The sequence below is a fragment of the Sesamum indicum genome, linkage group LG5, assembly GCF_026168435.1.
Source record: "Sesamum indicum cultivar Baizhima isolate 11 linkage group LG5, ASM2616843v1, whole genome shotgun sequence".
NCBI lineage: Eukaryota > Viridiplantae > Streptophyta > Magnoliopsida > Lamiales > Pedaliaceae > Sesamum > Sesamum indicum.
Window position 1 is genome coordinate 13,919,058 of NC_142661.1, and position 27,363 is coordinate 13,946,420.

General features: G+C 33.7%; 1 protein-coding gene and 1 pseudogene across 2 annotated transcripts; both read left to right on the top strand.

Annotated features, from left to right (window-relative positions):
- The first annotated feature begins 5,959 nt into the window (after positions 1-5,959).
- On the top strand, positions 5,960-7,036 carry LOC105162180 (CENP-B homolog protein 2-like; annotated as a pseudogene).
- A 5,692-nt stretch (positions 7,037-12,728) lies between these two features.
- On the top strand, positions 12,729-26,823 carry LOC105162145 (RNA polymerase II C-terminal domain phosphatase-like 4). Of its 2 annotated transcripts, XM_011080107.3 has the most exons (10): positions 12,730-13,011; positions 16,159-16,226; positions 16,967-17,142; positions 17,619-17,704; positions 18,438-18,547; positions 19,082-19,259; positions 23,529-23,818; positions 25,158-25,346; positions 25,433-25,471; positions 26,134-26,823. In XM_011080107.3, exons 2-10 carry the CDS (start codon positions 16,212-16,214, stop codon positions 26,443-26,445), a joined length of 1,395 nt encoding a protein of 464 aa, XP_011078409.1. In that variant the 5' UTR covers positions 12,730-13,011; positions 16,159-16,211; the 3' UTR covers positions 26,446-26,823. The 2 variants fall into 2 exon arrangements, with proteins under 2 accessions (XP_088736766.1, XP_011078409.1); XM_088880640.1 differs by lacking the exon at positions 25,433-25,471 and having other exon boundaries at positions 12,729-13,011.
- The last annotated feature ends 540 nt before the right edge of the window (positions 26,824-27,363 follow it).

A 27,363-nucleotide genomic window follows, 5' to 3' on the forward strand; every position in this document is an offset into this window, starting at 1 on the left:
TCATGGGGAACAAATATTTAAAGTATGTTGTTGGATTCTGTTACTCTTCGTTTCTTGCCACTTACCATATTAGGATTGTTTCATTTAACGTTGCTTAGAAGGGGCTGCGAGAAAATTATAATTTTGGTTCTAAAATATAGGATAATTTGCAATATTAATTCTATATTTCTTTGAAATAAACAATATTATTTCGACTCTTTAGGAAAATACTAAAACGTTAATTCCATCGTAGAAAAATTGATAAAAAGATAACGTGCATTATATGTGGCCGTTAGTTTACCTGCTGAATGAGTTATGGCAATTTGCTCAAACGATTTCTGAAAATAATTGATAATGCATATCACTCTATATGTGGGATCAATATTACAACTCACTCTATATTTTGCGACTATAATTATATGTATAAAGGAGAGCAGTAGTATAATACCCTCATCAGAAGAAGACTGCATGGAAGAGAAAGATGATATAAGCCCGAATCATGAAGGCCCGAACCCGAGAAAGATGAAATAAGTCCGAATCATGAAGGCCCGAACCCGAGAAAGAACTTGGCCTTATTACCAAAGAACAGTTGCATCTTCTCAAAGAAAGTTTGAGACTAAATCACACCTTAATCTTGTACATTTATTCCCATACCGAAATTAAACACCAATTAATGCAATCATAATTAATAAATTATATTTAATAATGGTGTTAATTAGTGTACGTAACATAATATGTAATTACATGCAAAAACAGAAAGGGTTAGGGTTGAATTATTTGAATTTTTCTCAGATATATGGGGAGTTCTATCTAGAGACAACTGGTAACGGATCTTCTATATATCACACATTAATGTCCTATTTATGTTTGTACCACATGTGGTTCCACTTTTAAGTTATAACTAGTTATTGATCTTGTGTTGCATGAAGTTTAGTGTAATTATACGTAAAATTTATTGTGATTTGAAAAATTACATCTAATATCCTTGGATGTTTGTTTCCATCCAATAAATAGATCCTTCTATTAGCCACAATTCACTAAATTTATTGATATTAACAAAAAATATTGCATGAAAATTCATATTTATCCACGATTGACTTATTACAAATTACTGTAGGTCAAATAAATTTTTTCAAACCAAAGTACCATTATAAGGGTGAAGATGTACCTCCTCAGATGATTAATGTGTCAAGATGTATAGGTAGTTTAGTCAAAAAAGATTTATTTTAATCTACAATAAGTTAGTTTTTAATAAGTCCATCGGAGGTAAATATGAATTTTAGTTTTGTTTTGTTTGGCTAATATCAATAAATTTGGTGAATTTTAACTGACAAATAAATTTATTTATTGGACAAAAACAAACATTAGGTATAGTAGATGTAATTTTCTAACCATAGAAGGTTTTTATATAATTACACCAAACCTTAGGGGAAGGTGGTGTAATTATCTCTAATTAAAAATATACCTTAAATTTTTATAAGGATTACACCACGCTCCCTCAAACCTTAGGGGAAGGTGGTGTAATTATCTCTAATTAAAAATATACCTTAAATTTTTATAAGGATTACACCACGCTCCCTCAAAATTTGGTGTAATTATATGTAAACTCTTATAATTTGATAAATTACATCTAGTACCTCTGAGATTTATTCTTGTCTAACAAATAGGTTCCTCCATTATCAAAATTCACCAAATTTTAGATATTAACAAAAAGTTTGAAAGAAATCTATATTTACCCCCGATTGACATATTACAAGTGAAACAAATATTTTTATAACCAAACTACCTTAATATATTTTCACACATTAATGTATATGAAGAGGGATATTATCACCCTTACTGAGGTAGTTTGATCAGAAAAGATTTGTTTAACCTATAATAAATCAATCGAGGGGCAAATATGGATTTTTATATAATTTTTGGCTGATATCAGTAGATTCAGTGAATTGTAACTAACAACTAAACTTATTTATATCGAAATAAATCTCAAGGGATATAATTTTTCAAATTACAGAAAATTTACGTGTAGTTGCACCAAACCTTAGAAGAGGGCGGTGTAATTATCCCTTTTAGTGACATTTCTATATATAGGATGTTGTTGTTTTTCTTTAATAATGAACATAAAAAATAAAATAAAATTGAATCAATTAGAAAATCCAATGATGTTAATGAAAGAATCAATATGGTCCGGGACTTGGCAAGAATGCAACGAAAGCATGAAAATAAGCATATTTATATTTTAAACCGAAAGGGAACTAGTTCCTTAATCCCACGCATTCAGAACTCAACAAGCATAAAACAAGTGGCTATTGTAACAAATACTGACGGAAATGTAATTACGAAATTTTACCTTTTCGATTTGAAGACTTTCTTCAAGCTTTTCTCTTAACCGTGTGCTCAAGCAAAGACTACGAGACCTCCTCTACGTCGAACACACACTACAACACAAAGTGGTCTATAACAGACCTTGCTTGAGGTAAAGTGTATGTAGTATAAGAGGTTTGCTTATACTATTAACTCAGTAAATCAAACTCAAGAGGACTTTATTCTAACTTGAAACTAGTTCAAAAAGAACAAAAATAAAGAGAAAAGAGAGGGAGAATAGAAAGGTCAAGATGATAAGTATGAGTGTTTTTTTTCTTTTTGTATCATATACAAAATGACATGTACACAAGTTTATATACTATACACACACAAGGGACATGTCATGTACTTGTTGTATGTATACATGTATACATTGCATGTCAAGTCAAAAATAGGTACAATGTGTGTCTCCATAGTACACTATCTATTAGTATCACAAGTATTCAAGTAATAACTCTCTCATCCTTACATCCTCATATATATACATATATATATCACATATAAATATATATATATATATATATACAAGTTAAGGCTACACATATATATATATATTATATTGGGCTTAATTCAAAAATAAAGTAAATCCATATGATTGGGCCTCCTTAGAAGTAATCCAATCAATTCTTAAAAACCCAAATAGAATTTATTTGATCTTATCAAATAAATCCTAGCTCATAGCCCAATTAATTAATCCATCAAATAATTGAGTCTAACTCGATTATTTAATCTCATTACATTACCAAGTCAAAACTATAATTAATTCATCTGGTTCAATTAAAATTGATCTCATCAAAATAATTAAACCTAACTCAAATTTAATTAATCTCATTAATAAAATTTTGGGCTTCCTATCACATGGGTTTTCCGGTTTAAATGATCACATCAATTAATCTTTTGAATTAATTTAAACTCTTTAAATTAATTCATTCATTCTATAATTAATTCATAATTAGTTCTACTTTTTCCTTGAGTAGTGTTTTTTGTGATTTTGTAGATTCACCCTCAACTAGACTTGGGTTTGTGTCAACAGATAATTTAATTGGCAAATATTATTACACTAGATAATTTAATTAATCGCTTTTGAGTAACACTTAATCTGTAAGCACCCATCACTATGGGTGATCGTCTAGCAATGGTCCATGACACTAGAAAATAGGTGAAAATAACGTAAACTTTAAGGCTACCGAGTGCCATACCGGTATTATCCTTCCATCGCCCATCACTCGGTATTAATCTAGGGCATGGTATTGGTCATCGATTTCGATCCAGGACTAGACATTTATGCTTAATATTCTGATTATGTTTCTCCACTTGATCAACATAGAAAAACACTTTCCTATTTGATCACCCAGACTCCCGAGAGCACAACACACATCAGAATGCACAGGAGATCGCTATCATCTCATGATAGGTGATGAATCCTCTCTTGAAACTCATCAGTCTTTATACATGTTCTGACTGTACTAGAACAAGACTTATAATAACCACATCAGAACATAGTTATCTTTTACAACTCATATGATTCCCCATCATCACCTATTATATCACACAGCACACAGCTTGTATGATATCCCTATCATCGTCCATCATATCATACAACATATAACTCGTATGATATCACATTATCTCCGTTAGTTGATGATGGCACGCATCTCATCACCAACTACATTATCATAAACCACTGAATATGCCCCAGGTTAGGTAACCCGTCTTTCATCTAATTTTACCATTCTCATTTTATCGACTCCATAATTCAACTCCATTCGACAATTCATTGTAATTTATCATTTACACATTGACAACTTTATAATTTAACTCCAGTCAATCAATGAACAGAAACGTGTCACCATCATTCACAACTCCATCATTCGTCTTTACTCAACAACCAAAATGAAGTATTTCACAAATAATCACCATGTAATATCTCGACCATAGACAAAACACATAATAGCTATTTCACAAGGCAACCATAATTCAGTTAAACACATGACAATTTCTGATCAAGTTCTCACATAAGCAAGTAGATACATATATATAGATCTACTTAACTATACTTACCTCACTTTCCCCAACTATTTAAATAGTAGGATGATGTGTACGATCCTGAACGTTGTTCTCGTATCCTATAATGAATTATAAAACGTATGATCAATGAATCGTTAATATTGTAGTTGTTCATAAAGCGTATGATCATATTTATACACTTTTCACTAATTCTTGAATATCTCGTTCTATAAGATTCGGATCTTTCTTCTATTTGTTTCTACATAAACTAGACTCGTTTATGTTTCCATCAATATACATCTTGATGTATTAGAATCAATGTTTATATTTTAAAAATTACACTTACCGCCCTTAATCTGTACTCCTATAGTATGAGCATTGCTCACTACTTAATTATAACTTTAATTACAATTATTAAATTTAAAGTTGTTTTAGTATTATAAACTAGACATAATAAGATTTCTAATGGTATATGATTTGTACTTTAAATCATAGGAATTAATTAATGTTATTAAAATCTGTCTTGGCCATTTCCTTATTTTTCCTTGATAGATTCTCTATCTCAAATTATAAACTTTTCTGAGATAAAAATATGATTGATAGAAGTACCATTTTCACATAAAATATTCTCGTATATCTCGACTTTCATTTACAACAAGAATCATGCAAATTGGATTTATATATAATTAGTTATTCAAGCTTTAGTACAACCTATTTTAGACTACAATATATTTGAATCTACTACTTTAAAAATTCTCTAAAAATCATATACTCGCTCAAAAATCCCCATTTTTTCATAATATAATCTTGTATGTGTATAGTTTATTTTACAGAAGAATCATGTGAATTGAACTAGTATAACTCAAGTTACATGATTTTAAATACACCTTGTCTGATACATGCAGAAGCAGAGCAATAGAATGTTTTCTTACTTTTACCCATTAAAATGACGGATTCAACTCTTTCTCAAAAGTACAAAGGTTTAGTACACATTCTAAGGTTTTCATAGAAATAGGAATCACTAAATGTGGACCAGTATATCTTAAGATAATCACAATTTACAGAGGCTGATAGAAAAAACAGAGCCTCTCCTAGTGCTTTCCTTCCATCTTTATTGGTTTACCTTCCTCAATTCCAATTCACACCCAGATCCTACACGAATTTGGTCAAGAAGATGAACAAAACTTGATCTTGATGATAATGAAAACAAACGCCAAAATCCCTCCTCTCTTCTTTTCTCTTCCCTTCTCTTCTTTCTCCTTTTTTCTCCCCCTCTCCTCTCTTCTCTTCCCTTCCCTTCTCTTTTCTTCTCCTCTTTCTCTCCTCTTTGCACCACCTCTTTCTTTTGTTTTCTTCTCTTTTCTTTTCTTTTTTTTCTTTTCCTCTTGCTCTCCGCTCACCACCGTCTCTCTCTCTCTCTCTTTGTATTTTCTTCTCTTTTCTTTTCTCTTTTTTTCTTTTCCTCTTGCTCTCCGCTCACCACCGTCTCTCTCTCTCTCTCTTGTTTTTCTTTTAGTTCTCTACACTCTTCTAAAAGTTTATCTATGTATATATGTATATGTATGTAGTTAATAGACCCATTGAAAACATAAATAATAGTTAAAAACTAAAAACTAAACTAGAGGCTATAAGGGAGAAAATAAACCAGTTTTCCATGAATGATGTTTTTAATTTGGATGAAACAGGTGTATTTTATAGGTTACAAGCTGATCACTCTCTTCAACCAAGCAACTTGAGGAAAGAAAGCAAGACAAAGAGAGGCTTTTGTTATTTGTTGCAACGAGGACGGTTCAGAAAAAATTCCTTTATGAATTATTGGAAAATATGCAAAGCCATGTTGCTGAAAAAATATCAACATGAGCAACATCAATTGTTTTATCGTTCCAACAAGAGGGCATGGATGACTAGTGTGCTTTTTCATGAATATGTTCGCTGGTTTTATCACAAAATGAATGGCAGAAGAATGTTGATGGTTAACAATTGTCCAGCCCATCCAAAAAATATTGAAGGGTTACGGAATGTTGAGTTGTTTTTTGCCACCTAACATGACATCAAAGATCCAACCATGTGATGTAGGAATAATTAGAGCTTTCAAGATGCACTATCGTAGGAGATTCTACAAAAATCTACTGGAAGGTCATGAGTTGGGCTACCTAATCCTGAAAAGATTAATGTTTTAGATGTCATCAATTTTGCAGTCTCCGCTTGGACAACCAATGTTTCTCAAGTGTCAGTAGCAAATTGCTTTTGGCACTGCAAAATCCGTTCAAATAGAGAAATCTCAAGCGACTCAAGTGAGACAAACTTTGAAAAAAGCCTACATGAGCTTGAGAATATGGTCAAGGATGTTGGTTATCGCAATGAAATGGACGTTAACAAATTGGTGGACTATCTGGATGAAAATAATGAATGTTCAATGGTTCAAAGTTTGGAGGAAATTGTTGCTGATTTTATTGAAGATCCAACTAATGATGAAGCTAAAGACGATTCAATACCGTTGGAACCAGCCACGAGAAAGGAGGCTTTGAGTGCGGCAACAACTCTTCACGATTTTTTGTTGCAGCTAGAGAACTCGACACCGGAACTCTTGGCTGCAATTAAAAAAGTTAGGGAAGAAATCCAATTAGATTTAAATTTTAAGAAAAATCAAGTTACAATAGATTCATATTTTAGCAAATTACAATAATATTTATAATTGTAATATTTATGAATTATTAATTTAGAGTTTTAATGGGACCTAATATTTATAAAGGGATTTTTTGAAAAATTATTATCTTATTATCTTATTGAATTTGATGATTTTTTCCAAAGGCCCAAGTCGGGACAGAAAGATTTTATTGTTTTAGAGAATTTATTCATTTATAGAATATTAATTTATAGAGATTTTACTTACATTGATGTAACTATCGTCTTACATTGTTGAACAACATGAGTTAATCGGACCATCAAAATTCAGATCAAACCGTTAGATATGATCAGACTTACAGAAAAATACCTTTGGTAAAGTTTTAGACTTATTGGTTATATGGATGTCAAGATATCATACACGAAACATAAGAATAATTATTCAAGTCGGTGTATCATTGAATTAAGCCATGTGATTTTAAATCAAACCATCTAATATGATTTAATGGACACAATCTAATATATATTTAAATTTCGTATGAATCGGGCACCCGAATTTTAAGATATGGTAATTGTTAATTAAAATTTTTTACCAAATTATATATATAATAAAATAATAATAACAATAATTAAAATTTTTCAACCATCACTATTATTATCATTATCGTTATTTTTAGATTAATTAATAGGAATCACTAAATTTTGACATATATTTATAAGTAATAAAGCAGATTGCATAATGCATAATATGTATCTTGATACAAATATAAAATCATAAATAGATAAAAATATCATAAGTGAATTACTTGTCAATTTGAAAAAAAACGTAACACAATACAAATATATATTAAAATATAAAGTTTATATGTGCCATATTAAATATAATTTTAACTATAAAAAATATTATAATTTACTAAGTTGTTAATTAAATTTATTTTTGTATAAAGATTAAATGTAAAAATAAAAGTACAATAATTTATTATTATCCAAAATAAACTGTATGATATTGATTAATAATTATAATATATGGTCAATTTTGAGTATAAAATTGATAAAGTATTGAATATGAAATTAAGTATATAAAAAATTTATAAATAAAAATATATATAAAAAATAGAAAAAGCTCGCGAACTGATAAATAGAGAGAATTGAGCTCGAGCTCAAAATCGAGCCGGCTCGACTCGTCTACCAGCCCTAATAGTACGGCATTATTACTTTCACCAGAACATTCTTACTTTCTCTTTAATCTCAGTCCAACTGGCTTAAACATTATAAGATTTTTGTTGGGGATCAACCAACAAGCCTCACAATCACCTATTCTATCTCAGGGTTCCAAATATTACCAATTTGAATTACCTTCGGGATTATCTTGATCATTGAGATTCGAGCTAAAGCAGAATTTAAAAGTTCGTTTGATTCAAGTGAGAGGAAAAAGGAAAGTAGAGGGGGGAGGGAATATGAAAGAGGGAAGGAAAGTTAAAGAGGGATGGGGAGGGAAATAATAATAGTTTTCCTTTAAGTTGTTTGGTATGATTGGAAGGGGAGTAAATCTCAAATACTTCCCCTTGTTTGGTACGAAAAAGACAGATTGAGAAGAAAAGATTAGTTTTTGTAATTTTATTGAATAAATATTCTCTTTAGTTTTTGTATTAATAAATTAATATTGTACTAATATAATTTTAGTATATAAACAATTTAAAAACCTTATTAAAAAATATTTATCAAATAAGAATAAGAATATTTTTTATTAATCAAAATGAGCATTGTCCATTTATTTTAAACTGTTAGTTTAAATAAAATAAAAATTACGAACAATATTTTCCCCCTACGATTCGAGTTCAAACATCAGTGCTTTTGTTGGTACTAAAATCAACTTTGGAGTAAAATTATAGATATATGATATGTATGAATAATAGAGTAAATAAAACTAAAAACTCTATTTTTTTATCTTTTTGATCTTATACTTCAACTTTTCCGCCCAATTTTAGAAAAAACACAAAGGCAAAATTGCAAAATTGGTCTCATAATTATGGGGGGGGGGGGTGGCATAATTGGGATTGTAAGTACAGGACTGGTAATTTTAGTCCTGTGAGTATTGGGGCTTAGTGTTCCAACATCCACATGTGAAACTTAAACACCTAGGAGCTTGCGTGGCCAATGACGTGGCTTAGGCGGGAAAAAGAGGACAACTAGGCCAAAGTTACACAGTCAGCAACACGCGTAGCCTGACAAGTGGGAAAAAATAATGACGTGGCAAAATTATAAAAAACTGACGAGTTGAAAAAGAAAGCTGTAAAATAGAGTAGTAAAAATCACCCCGAAATCGCAGTACTTTGCCCAAATCCAAAGAACCCTAAAAATTCTTATTTTAACTTGAATCTATAACTGGTCGCCGATTGAGGAAGAAACCTGAATGAAGCAATGCCACTTCAGGATCCTGAGTTTAACGATTTTCCTCTACATTCGTACGGTAAGTTTTGTATGTTTTGAAAGAATCTGACTTTTACCGTTAAATATAGAATTTTTTGTGGTCCAAAAAAATGAAAGTGGTCTATTGTGTTTTTGTTCCGAAATCTCCAACATTATGGTCCCATTGTGTTGTTATTCTCTTGAAAGCAACAATGGACGATTTTTTTTTTATGGCTGTCTGTTGAATATTTTATTTGGCCTATGTGCGTGTAAATGTATTCATTTTTTGGAATTATGTGTAAATGTATTCATTTTGTTTTCTTTTTTTGTATGATGGTTTATGAATTTTTCTGTGATTAAACTTTTTAACTTGTTAACTTGTTATGTTTTGACTTGTTCTGTTTTCTTTTTTTGTATTATTTAATATGAATTTTAACTTGTTCTGTTTTGTGTTTGTTTGTCTGTGTTCCTTTTTTTTTTCTTTCAGATAATAATAACAATTTGTTAGCAACCATTACATTATATTTTTGGGGGAATGTAATGTACAAATTTGATTATGAGGATATGCATGAAATGCCTATTTCAAAATTGAATGAAATGGCTAGTGAGGTGTGTTATTTTGGTAATAGGATATATTTCACAAAGCTTGGAGATGTGTATTACAAAGTAATTAGTGATGATGTTTTGTTTGATGTGTGTATTAGTATAGCTCCTGAAAAAGAAATCAATATATATGTTGAAGTTAATGGAAATGTTATGGACAGTCAGGTTGGTGAATGTAGTACACAACCTCAGGAGGTTGGGTTAATTGAAGAGGGTGAAAATTTGAAAGAATCTGAATCCTTTGAAGATAGTGATTATGATTTGAGAAATGATGAGATGAATACTAAAACTGAAGAGTACATTGATGAAGAGGCTCTGGAAAAACAGATAGAAAGAGAGGTAGAAGAAACTAATACGAAAGAAAAGAATGAAACAAATAAAGATCATGACAAGGGTAGAACTGAAGAGGGTGAGAAAGACCTATTTAGGAGTGAGGATGACTTTCATAGTAAAAAGGGGTCTGATCATAATGAAACAGGAGAGTCAAATATTGTTTTCAATCCTGTGGAACAATATGATCCTACCTTTGAATTAGGTATGATCTTCAGCACTAAAACTGAATTTAGAAATGCCATTCACAGTCATGCAATAAAAATAAGGAGACATTTGAAAATCACCAAGAATGATAAGAACATAATGTATGCTAGATATGCTAAGGAAGATTGTCAGTGGAGGATAAATGCACACGAAGTGGCTGATGAATGTACATTTCAGATAAGAGAATATAATTCCAATCATACTTGTGGAAGGGATTACCATGTTAAAAATTTAAAGTCAAAGTGGCTTGCATAAAAGTGAATTCAAAAATTCAGAAGTGATCCAAAAAGAAATGTCAAGGGTTTTAGAGTTGTTGTCATTTAAGATTTAAGAGTCAACGTATCACGAGATCAAGCGTATAGAGCCAAAAGAAAGGCACTAAAAGCTCTAGGCCTCCTCCAAAAGTTAATATTAGAGCCCCACCAAGATGGAGAGGGAGACTGGAGGTTTTTCCAAAACAACCTTTACATCCAAAGACCAAATTGCTTCTGTCAACATGTACATTTTAAGAGAATGATGGGAAAAAGTATGTTACATTATCAAGATTGAACAATGTGTTATCACAATCGAAGGATAAGAGAGATAAGGGAGACAAGGGCAAGAAGAAAGATGGGAGGAATTCACCTTTTGTTTAAGAACTTTTCTATATTGATTGAAATATTTTTTGTTAGTAATCTCAAGATACTTGAGAAACTTGAGGAATCAGTTGTTATTGCATATCTTATGAATTAGGGGGTTTTGTGGATAGGTTGTTGTTGAATAAATATTGTAAATGGATGTTCATATTTTTTATGAAGACATGTAAATTGATGTTAGTATGAAATGAATGTTTTCATTTTCATTATATTGCTGAAAATTCATTTTTATTTTTATTATATTACTAAATTAATTAACAACTGCAATTTTAGGCTTTTAGTTTCATTATTAAAATTCATTAACAACATCACACAGAATTCACAAAAGCTTCAAATTTAAGGCTTTCAATTTTATTATCAAAACCACAAAATATCATTATATTTCCTCCATCTTATGTTTATCCATATCTAACAACATAATGTAAGTCCCTACCAATATAGCAACCTGGAACAATTCATTCAAAAACCACCATCCGTTTATCTATCCAAAAACCGACCAACACAAACCATGATGCCACCAAGCAAAATTTAAGCCAAAATATCTTTTTCTCCAACAATTTTGCTTCGCTTTTCATTGCTTGAAGCTTGCGACGCAAACCGGGTATGACACACAAAGCTCTAGCACACATAAGTGGGTCATCCCATGTAAAAAATCGACATCCTCCACTCTACAATCGAACAAAAAATAAGCCAACATCTACAAAACTTAAACTTAAACTTCAATTCTTACCTTATAATTTGCACATGAATAAAACCTTCTTCTGGGATTGTCATTGGTCCAAGAGGTTCTCAATGGAGCCCTAATACCACAAAAGCAGTTTACCACAATGGTGGAGCGATTGTCTGACGATAAAGTAGACATTTTCGCTGTTTTTCTTCACCTGCAACTTCATTTGCAGCAGCAAAAATGAAAGAGAGAAAGATATTTACTTACATAGGGTGAAAAAAGTGGGAAGAGGGCCTCTTTTTCCCGCCTAAGCCACGTCATTGGCCACGCAAGCTCCTAGGAGTTTAAGTTGCGCACGTGGACGTCGGAACCCTAAGCCCCAAATCTCTTCATTGTGTTTTTGGTTAATTTTGGTCGGAAGGATCAAAATTGCCAAAAAATCAATACTTATAGGACTAAAATTGCCAGTTCTGTACTTACGGTCCCAATTATGCCACCTCCCTAATTATTTACGGGACCAATTTTGTAATTTTGCCAAAAACAAAATTGGACCGCGGAAGGGTTTCATATGCATCAAGTTTTACTTCACCTCCATCTCTTCTCCTTAACTAAATACAAAATTATCTTTTATATATTTATTTTTAATTTCACTTCCATTGTATTATCACTTTTCACCCCAACCAAACCACTTTGAGAAAGTGAAATGTATGCATTAATTACAATAGTTAAAAAAAATAAAAATAAAGTCCCAAACCTGAACCCTCAAATTCCTAAAAAAAATAAAAGATAAAAGAAAAGCCCATTTTTCAAAACCAAAATCAATTTTGGAGTCATGAAAATGAAACCATTTTCAGAAAAAAAAAATAGAAAAAGATAAAAATGATGTAAACAGTACAGAGAGTATTTCCGGATCCGACCCATTCGGTGCCCAACCGAACTCCAAAGCGACAAAACAGATTCTCTCTACACTGACTCAAACCCCTCTCTCTATTTCGCTGCGCTTTTGCACTGACTGAAAATAAACCTCCGAATTCAGAATCAAACCTCCCAGTTCTCTGGCACTGTACACAAACCGGAGGTGAAAAGTTTGATGACGGACAAGAGTGAAGTTGAGGCCATCAATTCCTTCCGGTAACGACACGGTTTGGGCGGACGTTTCGTCCCTCTTCCGGCTTGCCTGCAACGGTTTGTTTCTGTCTCTCTCACTCTTAATGCGGTCATTTTTGCTTGTTTTCTTGAATTTTGAATGGGATTTAGAGGATTACAATATTTTCTGTCTTGTTGTTCTTTAATGTGGATTACTTGTTTCCTTATTGCGAACTGTGTATAATAAACAAAGTATTCAGTGGACGGGGAAGCTAGTGAAATTAATTTGTATGGTCTATGATGCAACTAATGTAGTGGAGGGTTTCCATTTTAGAAAGCAGTTTATGTGATTTCATGTGAAAGGAGCTTTTGGAGCTTAGATAAGGTTTCATTTAAAACGTGATATTGTAGATATCAAATATGTATTCTTCTACTGTCTGTCTCACTCAACTTTTGGAGTTTGTTATTGGGTTTTTGGACAAACTTTTCTCTTTTTCTGATAATGCTTATTGTAAGATCAGGTGGTAATCATGATAATTTTGTTTTCTTTTTGGGAAGCTTGACAGGCGGGTATTCTAATAACAGATTAATGATTAATGATAAAACTCTCTTTCTTCTAGTGGATTGAAATTTGGGTGTTTGAGGAACTTGGTGGTGATTTGATTCTATTAGTTGATAAAGCATAACAGAATATTCAACTTAGTAGGCCGATAAAGATTGGAAATTCCTACTTCTAGTAACCTAGTTTAAGTTTGGATATCAGTTAGACCTGAAGTTACAAGAGGTGTTTGGCTGAACCTATTTAGCTGTGTTTGATGAGTCGGGGATGGCTGGTTCTGAGGCTGAAATTACATCAGAAAACCATAACAATGTGTTTGAAGAAGGGAAGAAGCATTATGAGAGGTAAAGGTGGTGATAAGCGACTGTACCATCATCCATATTGCTTGGGTTATGGAGATGAATGACAGGTAAGCTTATTGTTGTAAACCAAACTAACCAAAAAAAAAAAAAAAAAAGAAACGACAAGAAGATGAAGCGATTTGCCTGCTTTCTAAAACTCCATTATGCGCCAAATTTGGTTGGCTAACCGAATTATTATTTGATAAGTTGCTTTATTGTGATATTTGACTTATTGTTAGTATCATGAACAAGAATGCTCAACTTGAATCAACACACGAGGTCTTATATCAAATTTATTTGTTGTTGACTACACTGATCTCTTCGTCAATCTTGTTCCATAATTTCCATGGTTCTACCATAAAGGCAGAATCATTAAGTGGTGTCCTATCAGTTGATTCCAGGTTGTTTCTCTTCCTATGGTTTTTCTGTTTGGGCAAGTCATCAGATTAATCGTGGTAAACTTAGTGCCGTTAAGTTTGACTGAACAATGTGATACTGAGTGGTGGATCATATGATGTGGACCAATAACAGATGTCGAGAGGTCACCATGAGATTGACATCTATATCTCACTTTTTTCACTAGAAAATGTTAAACCAAACACATTAGATTCGCTAGGGTAGTTCCCACTGATGCTTAGCTGGGAGGAAGTTGTTGACATAAATAAGGTTGATCTGAAAGATAAAGTGCAACAAATGTAGCAGAAGTGGCTTACCTTTCCCAAGTTAATAATGAGATCATTATAGTTGGGGACACATATTTCTTGATCACATGCTGGGTTAGTGGGATGGATATTCATTTCATCTTTAAATTTAGAGGGTTCCATCTTCGAGCAGTTTCCATTTCTCTGGGTGTAGGCACCCGGATCAATGACTGGATCAGATGCAAGTTGTATAAAAACTTGTAATCCTATCTGTTTTGTCCAAATTTTCCTTCTCAAAGTATTTCCAATTTTTTTTAAGCATGAAAATTAGGAATTTTGAACTTCTGACATCAGAACATAAATCTAATCATTCAACAAATTGTGTTTTGGTGGTTGCTACTTTAGTTATGTCTGTAGATAATCTCTTCTTGCATCATTATGGAATCATCTTACTTTTTCTGCTTGGACTAAACTCAGACTTCTGTAAATTTTGTTCCTTGATTCCCTGCCCTTGTCTTATATCTTGCTGATCTGTTGCCCTCTTACAAATGATAACCAAGTAGTCTTAATCCTTTGTATGAAGTCTGCTCTAGCTTCCCTTCTGACCTGAATAATAGTGATCAAATGTGAAAATTGTTCGCTATTTGGCCATGATCCTTTATCTTAACTGCTTCTATGCAGGTATTATGAAGTTCATATCTATGATCTTCACATTAGTCTGACTAGTTCTGAATCCTGTTCTTTATGGCCATCCATATATAAAAATGATTATATTTTTAGTTCAACCACGATAACATCATTTGCAAATTTCATACTCCATTGACCTCCTTTTGTGTCCTTATTTCCTTAATCTATTTTATGCACAAAGAACGTAATATGGATCTTGGAGCTGACCCCAGATGCAATCTACTCTTTGCTGTAGCTTACCACAATTGCAACTCTTCTCCACTTAGTCACATAGGTTTCCAGCTTCAATGTTCTTAGTCTCAATTTCTTCTCCAAGTTCGAAAACCCACTCTAATACTTCCAGAGAATGCTGTAACACTCAGTAAGATACTTGTTCTGTTGTTCCTTCCTTATTATGCTTCATTAGATTCGTTTGGATAATGGGATGGTTTCTAGGGAACAAAGTAGGTGGTGATGTTAATGAAACTTTGTTTGACTGCCTTTTCCTTCATACCAAAACAAGTCACAAATTCTTTGAGCATGGTTGAATGTCATGAAATTGGAAGAAAGTGTTATTTCACATTTTCCTTTTAGGGTATTAGTGAAACTCTGTTATCTTCTTATAAAACCGAGATCTAATAAAGCATGAATATTCTTTGCTAATACATACTTGCATGGCTAATCCCCATTGCATAAACTAACTTTTGTACTCTACTATCAGTTAAATCTTAAATTCTTAATATATTATTAAGGACATAATGAAAATGAGACACATATTAGGTTTCATTTTAAGTCTTGAGGTAATGTTTGTTCTGTTCCTGGAAATTTCTTTAGTTGTTAGAGATTGGGGTGCACTCAATAATCAATATTAGTGCTTGATTATAGTGTTGGGCTGGGAAAAGTCTGCTTCAGTATGCCTTCCACATTTGACTTTACTTCCAGTTTTAGTGCATCTGATTGCTTAGTTTTCTGTTAGTGTTCCTCTTGATCACATACAAGACAACAGCCAAAAATATTCATTGTTGTAATCTGGCTACAGATCTTCGAAGTGATGAGTTCAGAAGTGGAGAGAATTTTAACCTTCTTGCTGCCATGTCTGCTTTAGAGGTATGTTGCTTTTGCTTCGACATTGACAGAGATTTTGCAAGCTTAATTTATGTATCTTGTAAGTGTGATAAGGTGAAGACTAATTGAAGCACAAGTAATTGAATTGTGTCAAATTGTTATCACTATTAGGTGATTTGAGATATTTCAATTTCTGGTGCAATCAATTCATCGTGCAATTCTCATAACAATGGAAGAATGGTAAACAAACAAATTTTCCATTAGCAGATATGACTGAAATATACTCTTTTAAGAAAAGATAATATTTTCATGCATGAGAATGACTGAATCAGAATATTCTTCACTCTTCTATTAGTAAATTAAGTTAGCAGGTGTTTGTTTTTCCAATCTCTTTGGCTTCGTTCTTTTGGTCTTCTTGTAGATAGCTGTGGTCTGTGAGAGTTGGCTATGGGCCTTACTGTATGATGAATGCCTTATTTTCTGGAAACTTAAACTAAAATATGGTTGCAATCTCAAGTGAAGAAGACAATGTTTAGTGGGGTTTATTTTATGTAATTATATAATAACTAATTCATTATAATTTTGTAATATTGATAAATTAAAATTATTTTAAATTTCACTTTAGTAATTTTAATAAGTATTTTTTATAAAATTAAATTACAAATAAATGTTAAGCATCGAATTTGTATCTCTATAGATGTTGCATGCAAGTAATGTTGCTTCAAATCTTCATTTAGTCTATGCTGTAGTTGTTTTAATGTACTTTATGTATGGCATAACAGATGAGTTTAGCAGCAGACTCTCCAGTACACTCGTCAAGCAGTGAAGACTTGGCAGCATTTCTTGATGCAGAGCTGGATACTGTATCTGATGCATCAGCAGATCCTGAAGAAGTCGCGGAAGGAGAAGAGGAGAGTGATGATGGTGACGAGGGCAACTATGACTTGGATTTTAAGAGGTATACTTAAGCTGATGAAACCACTTACCGTTATGCAGCATGTTTCAGTCATAAGCTGAGTCTAGCTTTTCAGGTCTAGGGTATGTGATAATACAATATTATTGCTCTAGATCAAACCCCTCTTTCTTCACCGTGGAGCTTGGAAGATTTATATAATCGAGCAATGCAGTAGCAACTTGGTATCCTGACTATCTAATATATTCATACTCTATGATGCAGTTGATTGCATATTCGCTTAAAAGATTCAGATTTCCTTGCGAATTGCTTGGTGAAAGTGGATGTTTTCATTTGTGCTTTCATTGTTGGTTGAATCTTGTCTAGGAAGTAAAATTCAGCAAATGATTAATTCGAGTTGCAACAACTGCAAACACACCAGCACCATTTCCTTTGCTCTTGAAATCTTTAGATGAATCACGTTTTGGGCGATTGTTCATATCTCTTTTTATGATGCATCTCAAACTTATTTGTTATTGTAGAGTGAAGAGGCGCAAGGTGGAATTGTCCGAAGGCATAAATCCACAAAGTTCCTCTTCCCAAGGAGAACCAGCACAAGTTGTTGGTGGTATGCCCATGATTAGTTGAATTTCTTATTTTGTCTTTCAGTGACATAGTGCGTGCATAAATAACTAAATATTCTGTTCAGGCCTGATAGCTTTAAGGATTGATGGACACAAGTTGGGCTTTCTCTAAACAAAGAAACCAGAAAGAGAAAAAAAGTAGAAAACTATTGTAGATAGGTGCTTAATCCTGTGTACCTTTGTTCTTGATTCACATCCCAAGTACTGGATGGATAACTTTCTTTCACCAACTCACCTTTCAACAATGCTCATCCACTACTGAGTACTTTTTTTTTCCCTCTTACTGGTTAATTCTTTTTCGTTTTCTGTTTGAACTCATATCACATAGTTGTAAATGCTATTTATCTTGTGGACCGTGGACGGCATATAATAATTGATAAACATTTGTACAAGTTCTTTCTGACTTATTCCCTTTTGCCTTTAGTACAACACTAGTGTAATTTTGCTTTAAAGCCTTACATGATTGACATTCGAGAGCATGGTGGGGTAACTCTGTTTCAAATGCATCAAGAGTCACTTCTATTGTATGGCTGAATCCGTTGCAGGTCTCTTGTGTATTGCACCTTGCCCTCCTCCCTTTTGCTTCTCATTTTGCATTTAACTTGTATTTTTCAAACTGCTTTTTTTTTGTTGCCTCTTTCTGCTTGTAGCATATCACCCTCTTGAAAATTTTAGGCATTGACTCATTTTGCCCTCTACTGACGTTTTCTTGTGCAGGCTTGTTGCCCAATATGTGTCCACATCCTGGTGTTTATGCAGGAATGTGCATGCGGTGTGGGCAAAAGATGGATGATGAGTCTGGTGTTGCATTTGGGTACATACATAAGGTTACTTTCTGAGAATATGAATTTGCGTTCCGTAATATTTTCTTTCCATTATTTTCCTCTAAATCATGCAAATATTATCCAAATCTGATAAATGATGTCAGAGTTATCATATGATTAATAACTCTACTTAAGTTGAAGAGATAAACTAAAAGTATGGAGTAAAAATACGGATTAATGGCCAATTAATTCATTAGAGCGCATGCCTAATATTTGGTTGTGCTAATAGCTCCGAGTGTTCACTTGTTGGAAGGAAGCAAAACAATATACCTAGTAAGGATAGAGAATAAAAGACACATTAGGATCAAGATTAAAGAAATGGGTAAATGTGTTTTTTTATTCATGTACTCTATTTTGAATTGTTATGCTAGAGTTTTACTATTTTTTTTTTCTGCCTATTCGTGTAGCATCAAATGAATTTAGGAACAAAGCGAATGTATGACAAGATACTTCCTATTAAGCTCTCCCTGCTGTCTTGCAGTTGTAAACATGAGAAAGTATTTCATTTATTTATGAAGTAATGTTTCCTGCATGCAGAATTTGAGGCTTGCTGATGATGAGATAGCCCGATTACGTGACAAAGACTTGAAGAACTTGCTACGTCATAAGAAACTTTGTTTGGTTCTTGATTTAGATCATACGCTGCTCAATTCAGCTCGGCTTCCTGATATTACAGTGGAAGAAGGATACTTAAGCCAAAGAGATGCTTTGCCAGGTATCTTTTATGGTCCTTAGTTTGACAATCCTTTTGTTGCATTTGACGATTTGCATTTTCTGATGTTATCTGCATGTTTTACAGTAGATCTTTTGATCTTGCGCTTTAATTAATGCATATTGGTGTGAAGTGTCTGTGCCTGCCAAAAATGGAAGCATTTTGACTTCCTAAACCTTAATACCAGGGACAGAGTTAACCGTCCTTCCTACCGGACAATTGGGGAAAATAAATAATAAAAAGGTTTGTATGAGTTTCATGAGAAATAAAAGAAAAGCACGAGATACATATATCTTTTCTTTGCAAAATGTTGCTCCAATGAGGAGTTAGTTCCACCTTCATCCATCATCATATATATATTAAGGCAGTTGCTGACTAATGTAATGAAAGTGCCTATCATCATGAGCAAAAATATTTTGCTTTGTACAAGATTGTTTTTGCTTTATGCAGTGAGTTTGCTTTGTTATCTTGTATTAATAAGTACTAAATCACGCTTGGATCATTATTTGATGTAGCTTTGTTCTGTTTTTGGTTTTGAACAGATATAGGTTAGGGTACATAATGCTAGAATTTTATTTATAATGCTCATAGTGCTGAGTAATTCATCTTATCGGGCTTTTTTGTATTTGTGTTATCCGGTTCGGACTCCTTGGTCTCATAAACTTGTTTGGATTGGTTTTAGTTTCGCAATTTATACTTCGACTTTTCCTTGTGTGTGTGTACGTGTGTCTGTATTATTAACAATACCATAAGGCCTCCTTTACTTTTTCGGATGGGATTAAAAGGGGTTAGATAATTTCATGTTTAATGTTGGGATTTGTTAAGATGATAAGTTAATAGCTTATTTTCTTTGCATGAATCATTAGATGACTATTGTGTGATTAAATGGTATTAAGTTTTGTAGTTGTTATAAGGTAAAATGTATAATTGAAAAAATTGCCCCATAATAGGACAAAAACATCAATTTCACATATTCACATCACAAAATATAAAACATTTAAAATTTCTTAAACTTTTATATATATATATATATCTTATATGTATATCATTTTTCCCATCACCATTATATTCATCTTCATCAAAAATCATATTTTATTAATATATATTTTTACAATATATATAATATAATAATATCAAAATTATATCTAACTTGTACGAATTATTATAAATTCTTAACATCAAAAGAATTTTTTATTTCTAAAATTTCTATTTGTTATTGTTATTCTCATGGCGCTGCCCAGGCACGCCATGATGAAGAGGGGCCTGGGCAGCCTGGGTGCTGGCTGGGCTACCCAGGCCCATGAATAAAAAAAAAGAAAACCCTAAATAAATAAGGAATTTCAGCAAAATAAATACTCTACATGCATGCGTAACTTTTATTCCTGCCTCTTCTTTCTTTAGTGCTCTCTTCTTCCTTTGCCAACGCATCTTCTTCTTCAATTCTTCTCTTCTATAGTAGTCTGCCACTGTTGTTCACTGTTTATTTACGGTATGACTTTTTTGTAAATTCATGAAGTGTAAATCTTGGGCGTGTACAGCATTACAAGCTCTAATTATGCCAATTGAATCATTGAAATTGATGTGATTTTATTAATCTTTGAGTGCTTTAGTTGTTCTGTTAGCGTTTTCTTTTTGGGATGATTAATTACAGTATTTTATTGTATGTTTATGTCGGTATTTAGTATTTACAGCTTAAAGTCTTAAAACTTTCTTACGATAAAGCTGTACTTTAGGATTTTTGCTATCCTTCAATGGTTCAATATTGGTCATTTTAATTATATGAAGTCTTGTTATGTTGAATTTGTTTTTTTATGTGTTATTTAACTCCTTATACATTAATTTAGTCAAAATAATACCAATTATATAAATATATAGATTATTTCTTATATTTGCGCCATCCTTTGAAAAGGGGCGCGCCGCGCCGTGCGCCATGCGCCATGGCTCCACTTGGCGCCATTGTGCACCCGGGCGCCATTAACTACTATGGTTATTCTGTAATTTAATTTTATAAAAAATACTTAATAAAATTACTAAAGTGAAATTTAAAATAATTTTAATTTATCAGTATTACAAAATTATAATTAATTAGTTATTAAATTACTATAAGTAATTATATAAAATAAACCCCACTAAACGTCGTCTTCTGCACTAAGGCCTAAATCTCCTGCGGCTTGCTGCCAACTTCCCTGCCCACTGCCCTCGCCCCTCTCTGCCTGCCGATGACAATGTCAGCCTGACTCTCTCCGCTGCACCAGTGCCAGCACCCTCATCTCCCTTGTTTCCGCGATCCGGTCTCATTTACTGACGACGAGATGCCAGCCCCTTCCTCATCCCCCTTCGCTGCCAGCCCGACACTGCCCCTTCTGCTCCCAACACTACCCCCTCAGCTCCCCTCAGAAAACGACCAACAAGCATATGGATCTCAAATTAAAGAGTAGTATCTGTTAATTTTACCGATGGTAGACGGAGGGAAGGCTGAGAAATAAAGAAGCCTGAAGCTCTTCAACCAAACGAGGAAGAAAGAAGAAGGAACTTGTGAATGGAGTGTCGTTTTGTTAAAAAAGCATCTGACATGTCTGAAAAGTTTCTGTGATATGTTATGAAATTTTACATGAAATAAGGGCCAATATGAGAGGAAACGCAATTTCACGAGGACATTTTGGGAAAAAAAAATTTAATCATACTCAGTTGGTTTGTCAAGATAGATAATAATCATGGGCTTGATGGCTATCAAGCCACAATCACAATCAACATCGGGCCACCTCCACTTATCATGGGCTTGGCCTAATCAAAGTAAACAAGATATTGGGTTTGATTGTTTGGTGGGATATGAGACCCAGTACTGCCAAGTGAAGGTGCCCTAAAGGTTTAGTCTGCCCGTGGATGTCTGAAGAGGATATGATTATTTATTACCATACACAGATTTGTGTTCTAAATTTCATAATAACCTTTTATGAAATTTCGATGAATCAACTTAACGTGCTCCCGCCTGCTCCTTGCTTGGGGTGTTCATAGATTGGTAAGCTTACTGAACTACACCAAAACTGAAATTTTGGTACACACCGAATACCGAACCCAATCATTTCTTTTATATAATGTGTATTATATTAATTATCTTCTATTATACTATATATATATTACATTGTATATAATATGTATCATATTGGAATATGAATTTTCATTTTTTTCCTTTTTTTTTTTAAAGCAACTTTGGTATATTACCGAAAACTTGCTTCAGCATTCGCTGAGCAAGCTTGGCATATTGAATTTTTGGTTTGGTTTGATTTGGTTCAATTTATTGGATGCACACCTGTACTTACTGCTCCACCTCCCTCCCCTCTCACAAAAAGAAAAGGGTTCTGCCAAGTAGATCCTTGATCTCCCTTGCTTTATAAAGTCCAGCTCTTTCAGACTTTAGATTTTGTTGGTACTTACTAATCATGCATGTTTATGTTATATGCGTACATATATGCACATTTCAAGAGTATGTTGGTGCTCTGTGTGTTATGCCACTGAATACTGAGTGACGAAAGATCAAGTATGTTAAGGAAGCTTTCAACAGCTGTGTCAATAAATGATTTTGCAAATTTGGGGTGCTCATACTTGAGAAAAGAAAAGGGTTTAATCATCTCCCCAGACTTAGCACTAGCCAAAAAAGATTTAAGAACAAGCTGATTGAAAATATTATTAGGGGCGTGTATATTATGGTTTTGCGGCCTTGGTAGGATGAAAATTGATATGCCTTCACGTGGAAGGGTTTTGTTATAGTAGATATTAGTTACCTCTGCCTGGCACATGAAGCATCTAGACTTGCCATGCATCTCATGGAATTAATTATATTGTGATGTCAAACCTGCATCCTTGCATGATGCTTTTATCCTTAATAAAAATTTATATACACAATTTCTTTTGTCATATGCTGAGTTGTCCATGAGTGAACGTCCACAGTTACTATCTCAGTTATGAACATTTTTGTTTATTCTCTACCATGACTATCCACTCTTTTAATCTGATAAGTGCTCCATGTCATAGTATGATTGGTTATGCTTTCATCAAGACCGTTTAACATTCCAATTTGCTAGGTAACTTTAAAATTATTATTGTTCTTTGCCTTCAACCAGGAATTAAGTCTTTTACCTTTCACTTCTTTTCTAGAGAGTTCATTGGTGCTTCAATTTCTTCATTCTTGTGGCAAAACCAACTTAGTTTCCAGTTCGTTTTGAATTTTATCCCACATGTGATTTCCTTTACATGCATTTGCATTATGACCAGATGCCTTAAAGAGCAGCTTATTCAGACTGGATCGGATGCAGATGATGACCAAGTTGAGGCCATTTGTGCACGTGTTCCTTAAAGAAGCTAGTAATTTGTTTGAGATGTACATATACACCATGGGTGAACGTCCATACGCTTTAGAAATGGCAAAGCTGCTTGATCCTGGAGATGTTTACTTTAATTCCAGAATAATTGCGCAAGGAGATTGTACGCAGAGGTACCAGAAGGGTCTTGATGTTGTTTTGGGGCAAGAAAGCGCAGTCCTCATACTTGATGATACAGAAGCGGTAATGACTGACCTCAATTATAGAACTGGTTGAAGCGGATTCCTTTCTTTTAGGCTAGTCAGTGTGATCTGTGGCTAATTTTTTTTTTTGATGTAGTATCTGATGAATTATGCTGGATTAGATGAGCTTTGCCTCTAAGCGCACTTTTTTTATTTCTCGAATCACATTCACGAGTATTAGCTGTCCTTAAGCTTTCTTATATTGTGATTATTAGTGCACAATTATTTTTGGTTTGGAAAATATAAACCAAAGAAAGCTTTGGAGACTTAAATTTATCAATAGCATTCTATCTTTTGTTTGGTGATGTTGATGGTTTACTTTTGGTGTTAAGCATGCTTAGATCAATTATGTGAGTGCGGAGAATTACTCGTTTCACCTGACTGTGTGATATGTGCTGGGCTAGGAGGTGCTGCATTTATTCCGTTGTTAGATGCTAGGACAGCTCGTTCTTCTCACTATATTTGTTTATTTTTAGTTTTGGTCTATGCTAGAGAATCCTTGTGTGGCAGGCCTAGTGATTTGAGGGCTGCTGTTCGGTGTGAATCGGTTTGTGGAAATTCTAGTGATTTGTGGTTCTCTGGTAAAACTACTTAAAAATAATTGGAAGTTACTTGGCAGTTGAAAATTTCTGGACTGCATAAAGTGAATGTCTTACAAGTACGAGGATGTTCATGTTGAACCATCAAAACTTTGGGAAAGATCACTGTGAAAAGAGTTTGCTAATGTGTCAAAATATCAACATAAGTTGCTATTGCTAAGCCAATGACTGAATATTCTAGTAATCCTAGTCATTTGCTGAATGAATTCACTGTGCGTGCTTGCATGGGACCATTTGGGCTTGTCGGGTCGACTCCTATGCCTTGACATCCATGCTATGAAGTTTCATCCCATCTTTCTGATAGTAGAAAAGAATTGATTCGGCTTATAAATAGGCATGACGTGCCGTCATTTATTGATATTGCCACACTTGAGATATATGCTTAGGTTTCCAATTAAGAAATCAATCTCTCTGGTTCTTTATGTGTTATAAACATTGTTATGATAAGTAAATAGTGAACAATGTGATTGGAAACTAAGACAATCGGAGAGGGAAAAAGGAAATGTGAGAGGAGATAGTGAAAGAAACAAAACCAACATGTTACTAAAACCACCTTAATACTTATAAACTTTCTATTGGTTCTTAAGACAACAGCCCAAAATGCCATACAGACAAGTTACTTTAACAACTCTAGCTTAATAAATTATAAGTTTAATTTTTGGCAACATATATCTTGTTTCCTTTTATTCATCAAGAATATGTTATAGCTAGCAGTAATAGATTCACTGTCATTTATTACAGGTATGGGGAAAGCATAAGGAGAACTTAATATTAATGGAAAGATATCACTTCTTTGCTTCAAGTTGCAAGCACTTTGGTTTCAATTGTAAATCACTTTCTGAACTAAGAAGTGATGAGAGTGAGACTGATGGAGCACTGGCTACTGTTCTCAAAGTTCTTCAGCATGTCCACGGTTTGTTCTTTGACCCGGTATTGCCTCTTCACCCCCTCAAATAATAAACAAATTCATAATGAACTGCTTTTCTAGTTTGTTTAGTTGAGTTGTATTGTTTCAGGGATACAAGGATCATTTAGAGGACCGAGACGTGAGACAGGTAAATCTGGATCGGAGGTCCGAGTATACTGTCCTTTCTATTTGTTGGTGCTTGGTGTTGTGTCTTGTCTGGTTCACTGCTGGAGCACAGGAATTGAGAATACCTTTACTTTGGGCAAAGTTGTTTGTTTTTTGCAGCCAAGCTATGGTGTCTTCTCTTTTCTTCACGGTTTTGGGGGAAGGCACTGCAGATGAAATATATGAAAGCTTGATTGCTCTATATTGTTTCCATACTGCAATAAAATGATCAAGTTGAAGTCTAAATCTTTTTTAGTGGATGGAATATTTGGGGCATCAATTCACAAAGCTAGCGTCTTTTCTTCTCGTAGATGTAATTATTATATATCTATGGTAATGGACTAAAAACAAAAGTTAGCATGTGAAGTGATTTATATGAGCTGGATGTGAGCTAATATATGTAGCAATAATCTAATAAGTTGTTTATTCATTGTATTTGACTAGGTTTGGTGAAGTTTACTGTCAATTACTGGATGATCTTGAATAATTAACTAGTAATCCTAAAATCTGCTTTCGTTTTGCCATGTTTGTCTCATTAATGGTTGTATAATCACTAGTGATAACGCAGAAGTAGCGTATTCTGAATTTATGGTGACTTTACAAAGTTTTCACGCTCTAATCATCGTCTCTCCAATCAAATGTCAGGTGCTAAAAACAGTTCGTAAGGAAATTTTAGAGGGCTGCAAAGTTGTCTTCAGCCGTGTCTTTCCAACCAATTTCCCTGCTGAGGAGCACCACTTGTGGAAAATGGCGGAGCAACTGGGAGCAACATGCTCATTAGAACTCGATCCATCTGTTACACATGTGGTCTCTATGGATGCAGGAACAGATAAATCCCGTTGGGCAGTGCAGGAAAAGAAATTTCTGGTCCATCCAAGGTGGATTGAGGCTTCAAACTACATGTGGCAAAAGCAGCCGGAAGACAGCTTCCCGGTTAGCCAAGCCAAGAATAAATGATCCGTTTGTCCTCTGCATCTAACCTCCGTTGACAAATTTACTTGCACTCATTTTTCAGTTGTTTCCATGAGGTGTACTGTCCAACCTGGCTAGTTAAAGCAGTTGTTGTTTTGTATTGCCTTAACTAAACCTTCTCTTTCAGCCAACTTTAGTAAAGATTTCGATGAAGGTGTCTACAAAAGTGAACCTTCCATCAGATCCAAGATTTTGTAAACCTTGATAGCGAGTTGAGAAGTTCATCCCGGTTTTTGTACATAACCAGTTTAGGAACGCAGTTTATCTTCATTAAGCTAATGTAATCTGCAGTTTACACCATGGGATTATTGTACGGTTAGCCCAAGACATCAGATTTGAAGTTTATGTTCGACACCAAGGTACTGAATGTTGTGGGATTTTTTTTTTCCGATAACGGTAAATTTCATAAATGTGCAATAATATACAATTGTACAATACAATCAAGATCTAGAGGCCTCATTAGTGTTTAACGTCCTAGGCCAAGGTATCCTCAACTATCCATAAGTTGCAATTGTGCATTGAATGATAATTCTGCACTAATAATTTTCAGCTTAATCTCCTCTATTACAATTCGGGCTAAGGTAAAGGGCAGTCGATCCTGCTACTAAAATCTCCTCCAATTGCGTTCTTATCATATAAGATAAACCAGCAAAGTGAGTAGTGCTCGCTAAGCCGCATTGACAGCGTGCTTTCTTCTCCATTTCTTCGATACCCAACTAATATCCACATTGCAATCATGGTTGTGCCAAAATAACTGCAAATGCTTGCTTATGAAATCAATGCATTGGCAAGAAAATCGACAACGAAGATTAAATGATTGTGGGTCTCTTGTTGTCCACCAATGCAAAGAACACAGGCCCCATCAAGGTGATGAAGCCACGGTTTATTCAATGTTGACAATTT

Excerpts from the sequence above, each read along its gene's own strand:
- LOC105162145 (XM_011080107.3), top strand. Across the intron at positions 17,143-17,618 it reads TATGACTTGGATTTTAAGAG|AGTGAAGAGGCGCAAGGTGG; the intron begins GTATACTTAAGC and ends TTGTTATTGTAG. Across the intron at positions 25,347-25,432 it reads ACGGTTTGTTCTTTGACCCG|GGATACAAGGATCATTTAGA; the intron begins GTATTGCCTCTT and ends GTATTGTTTCAG.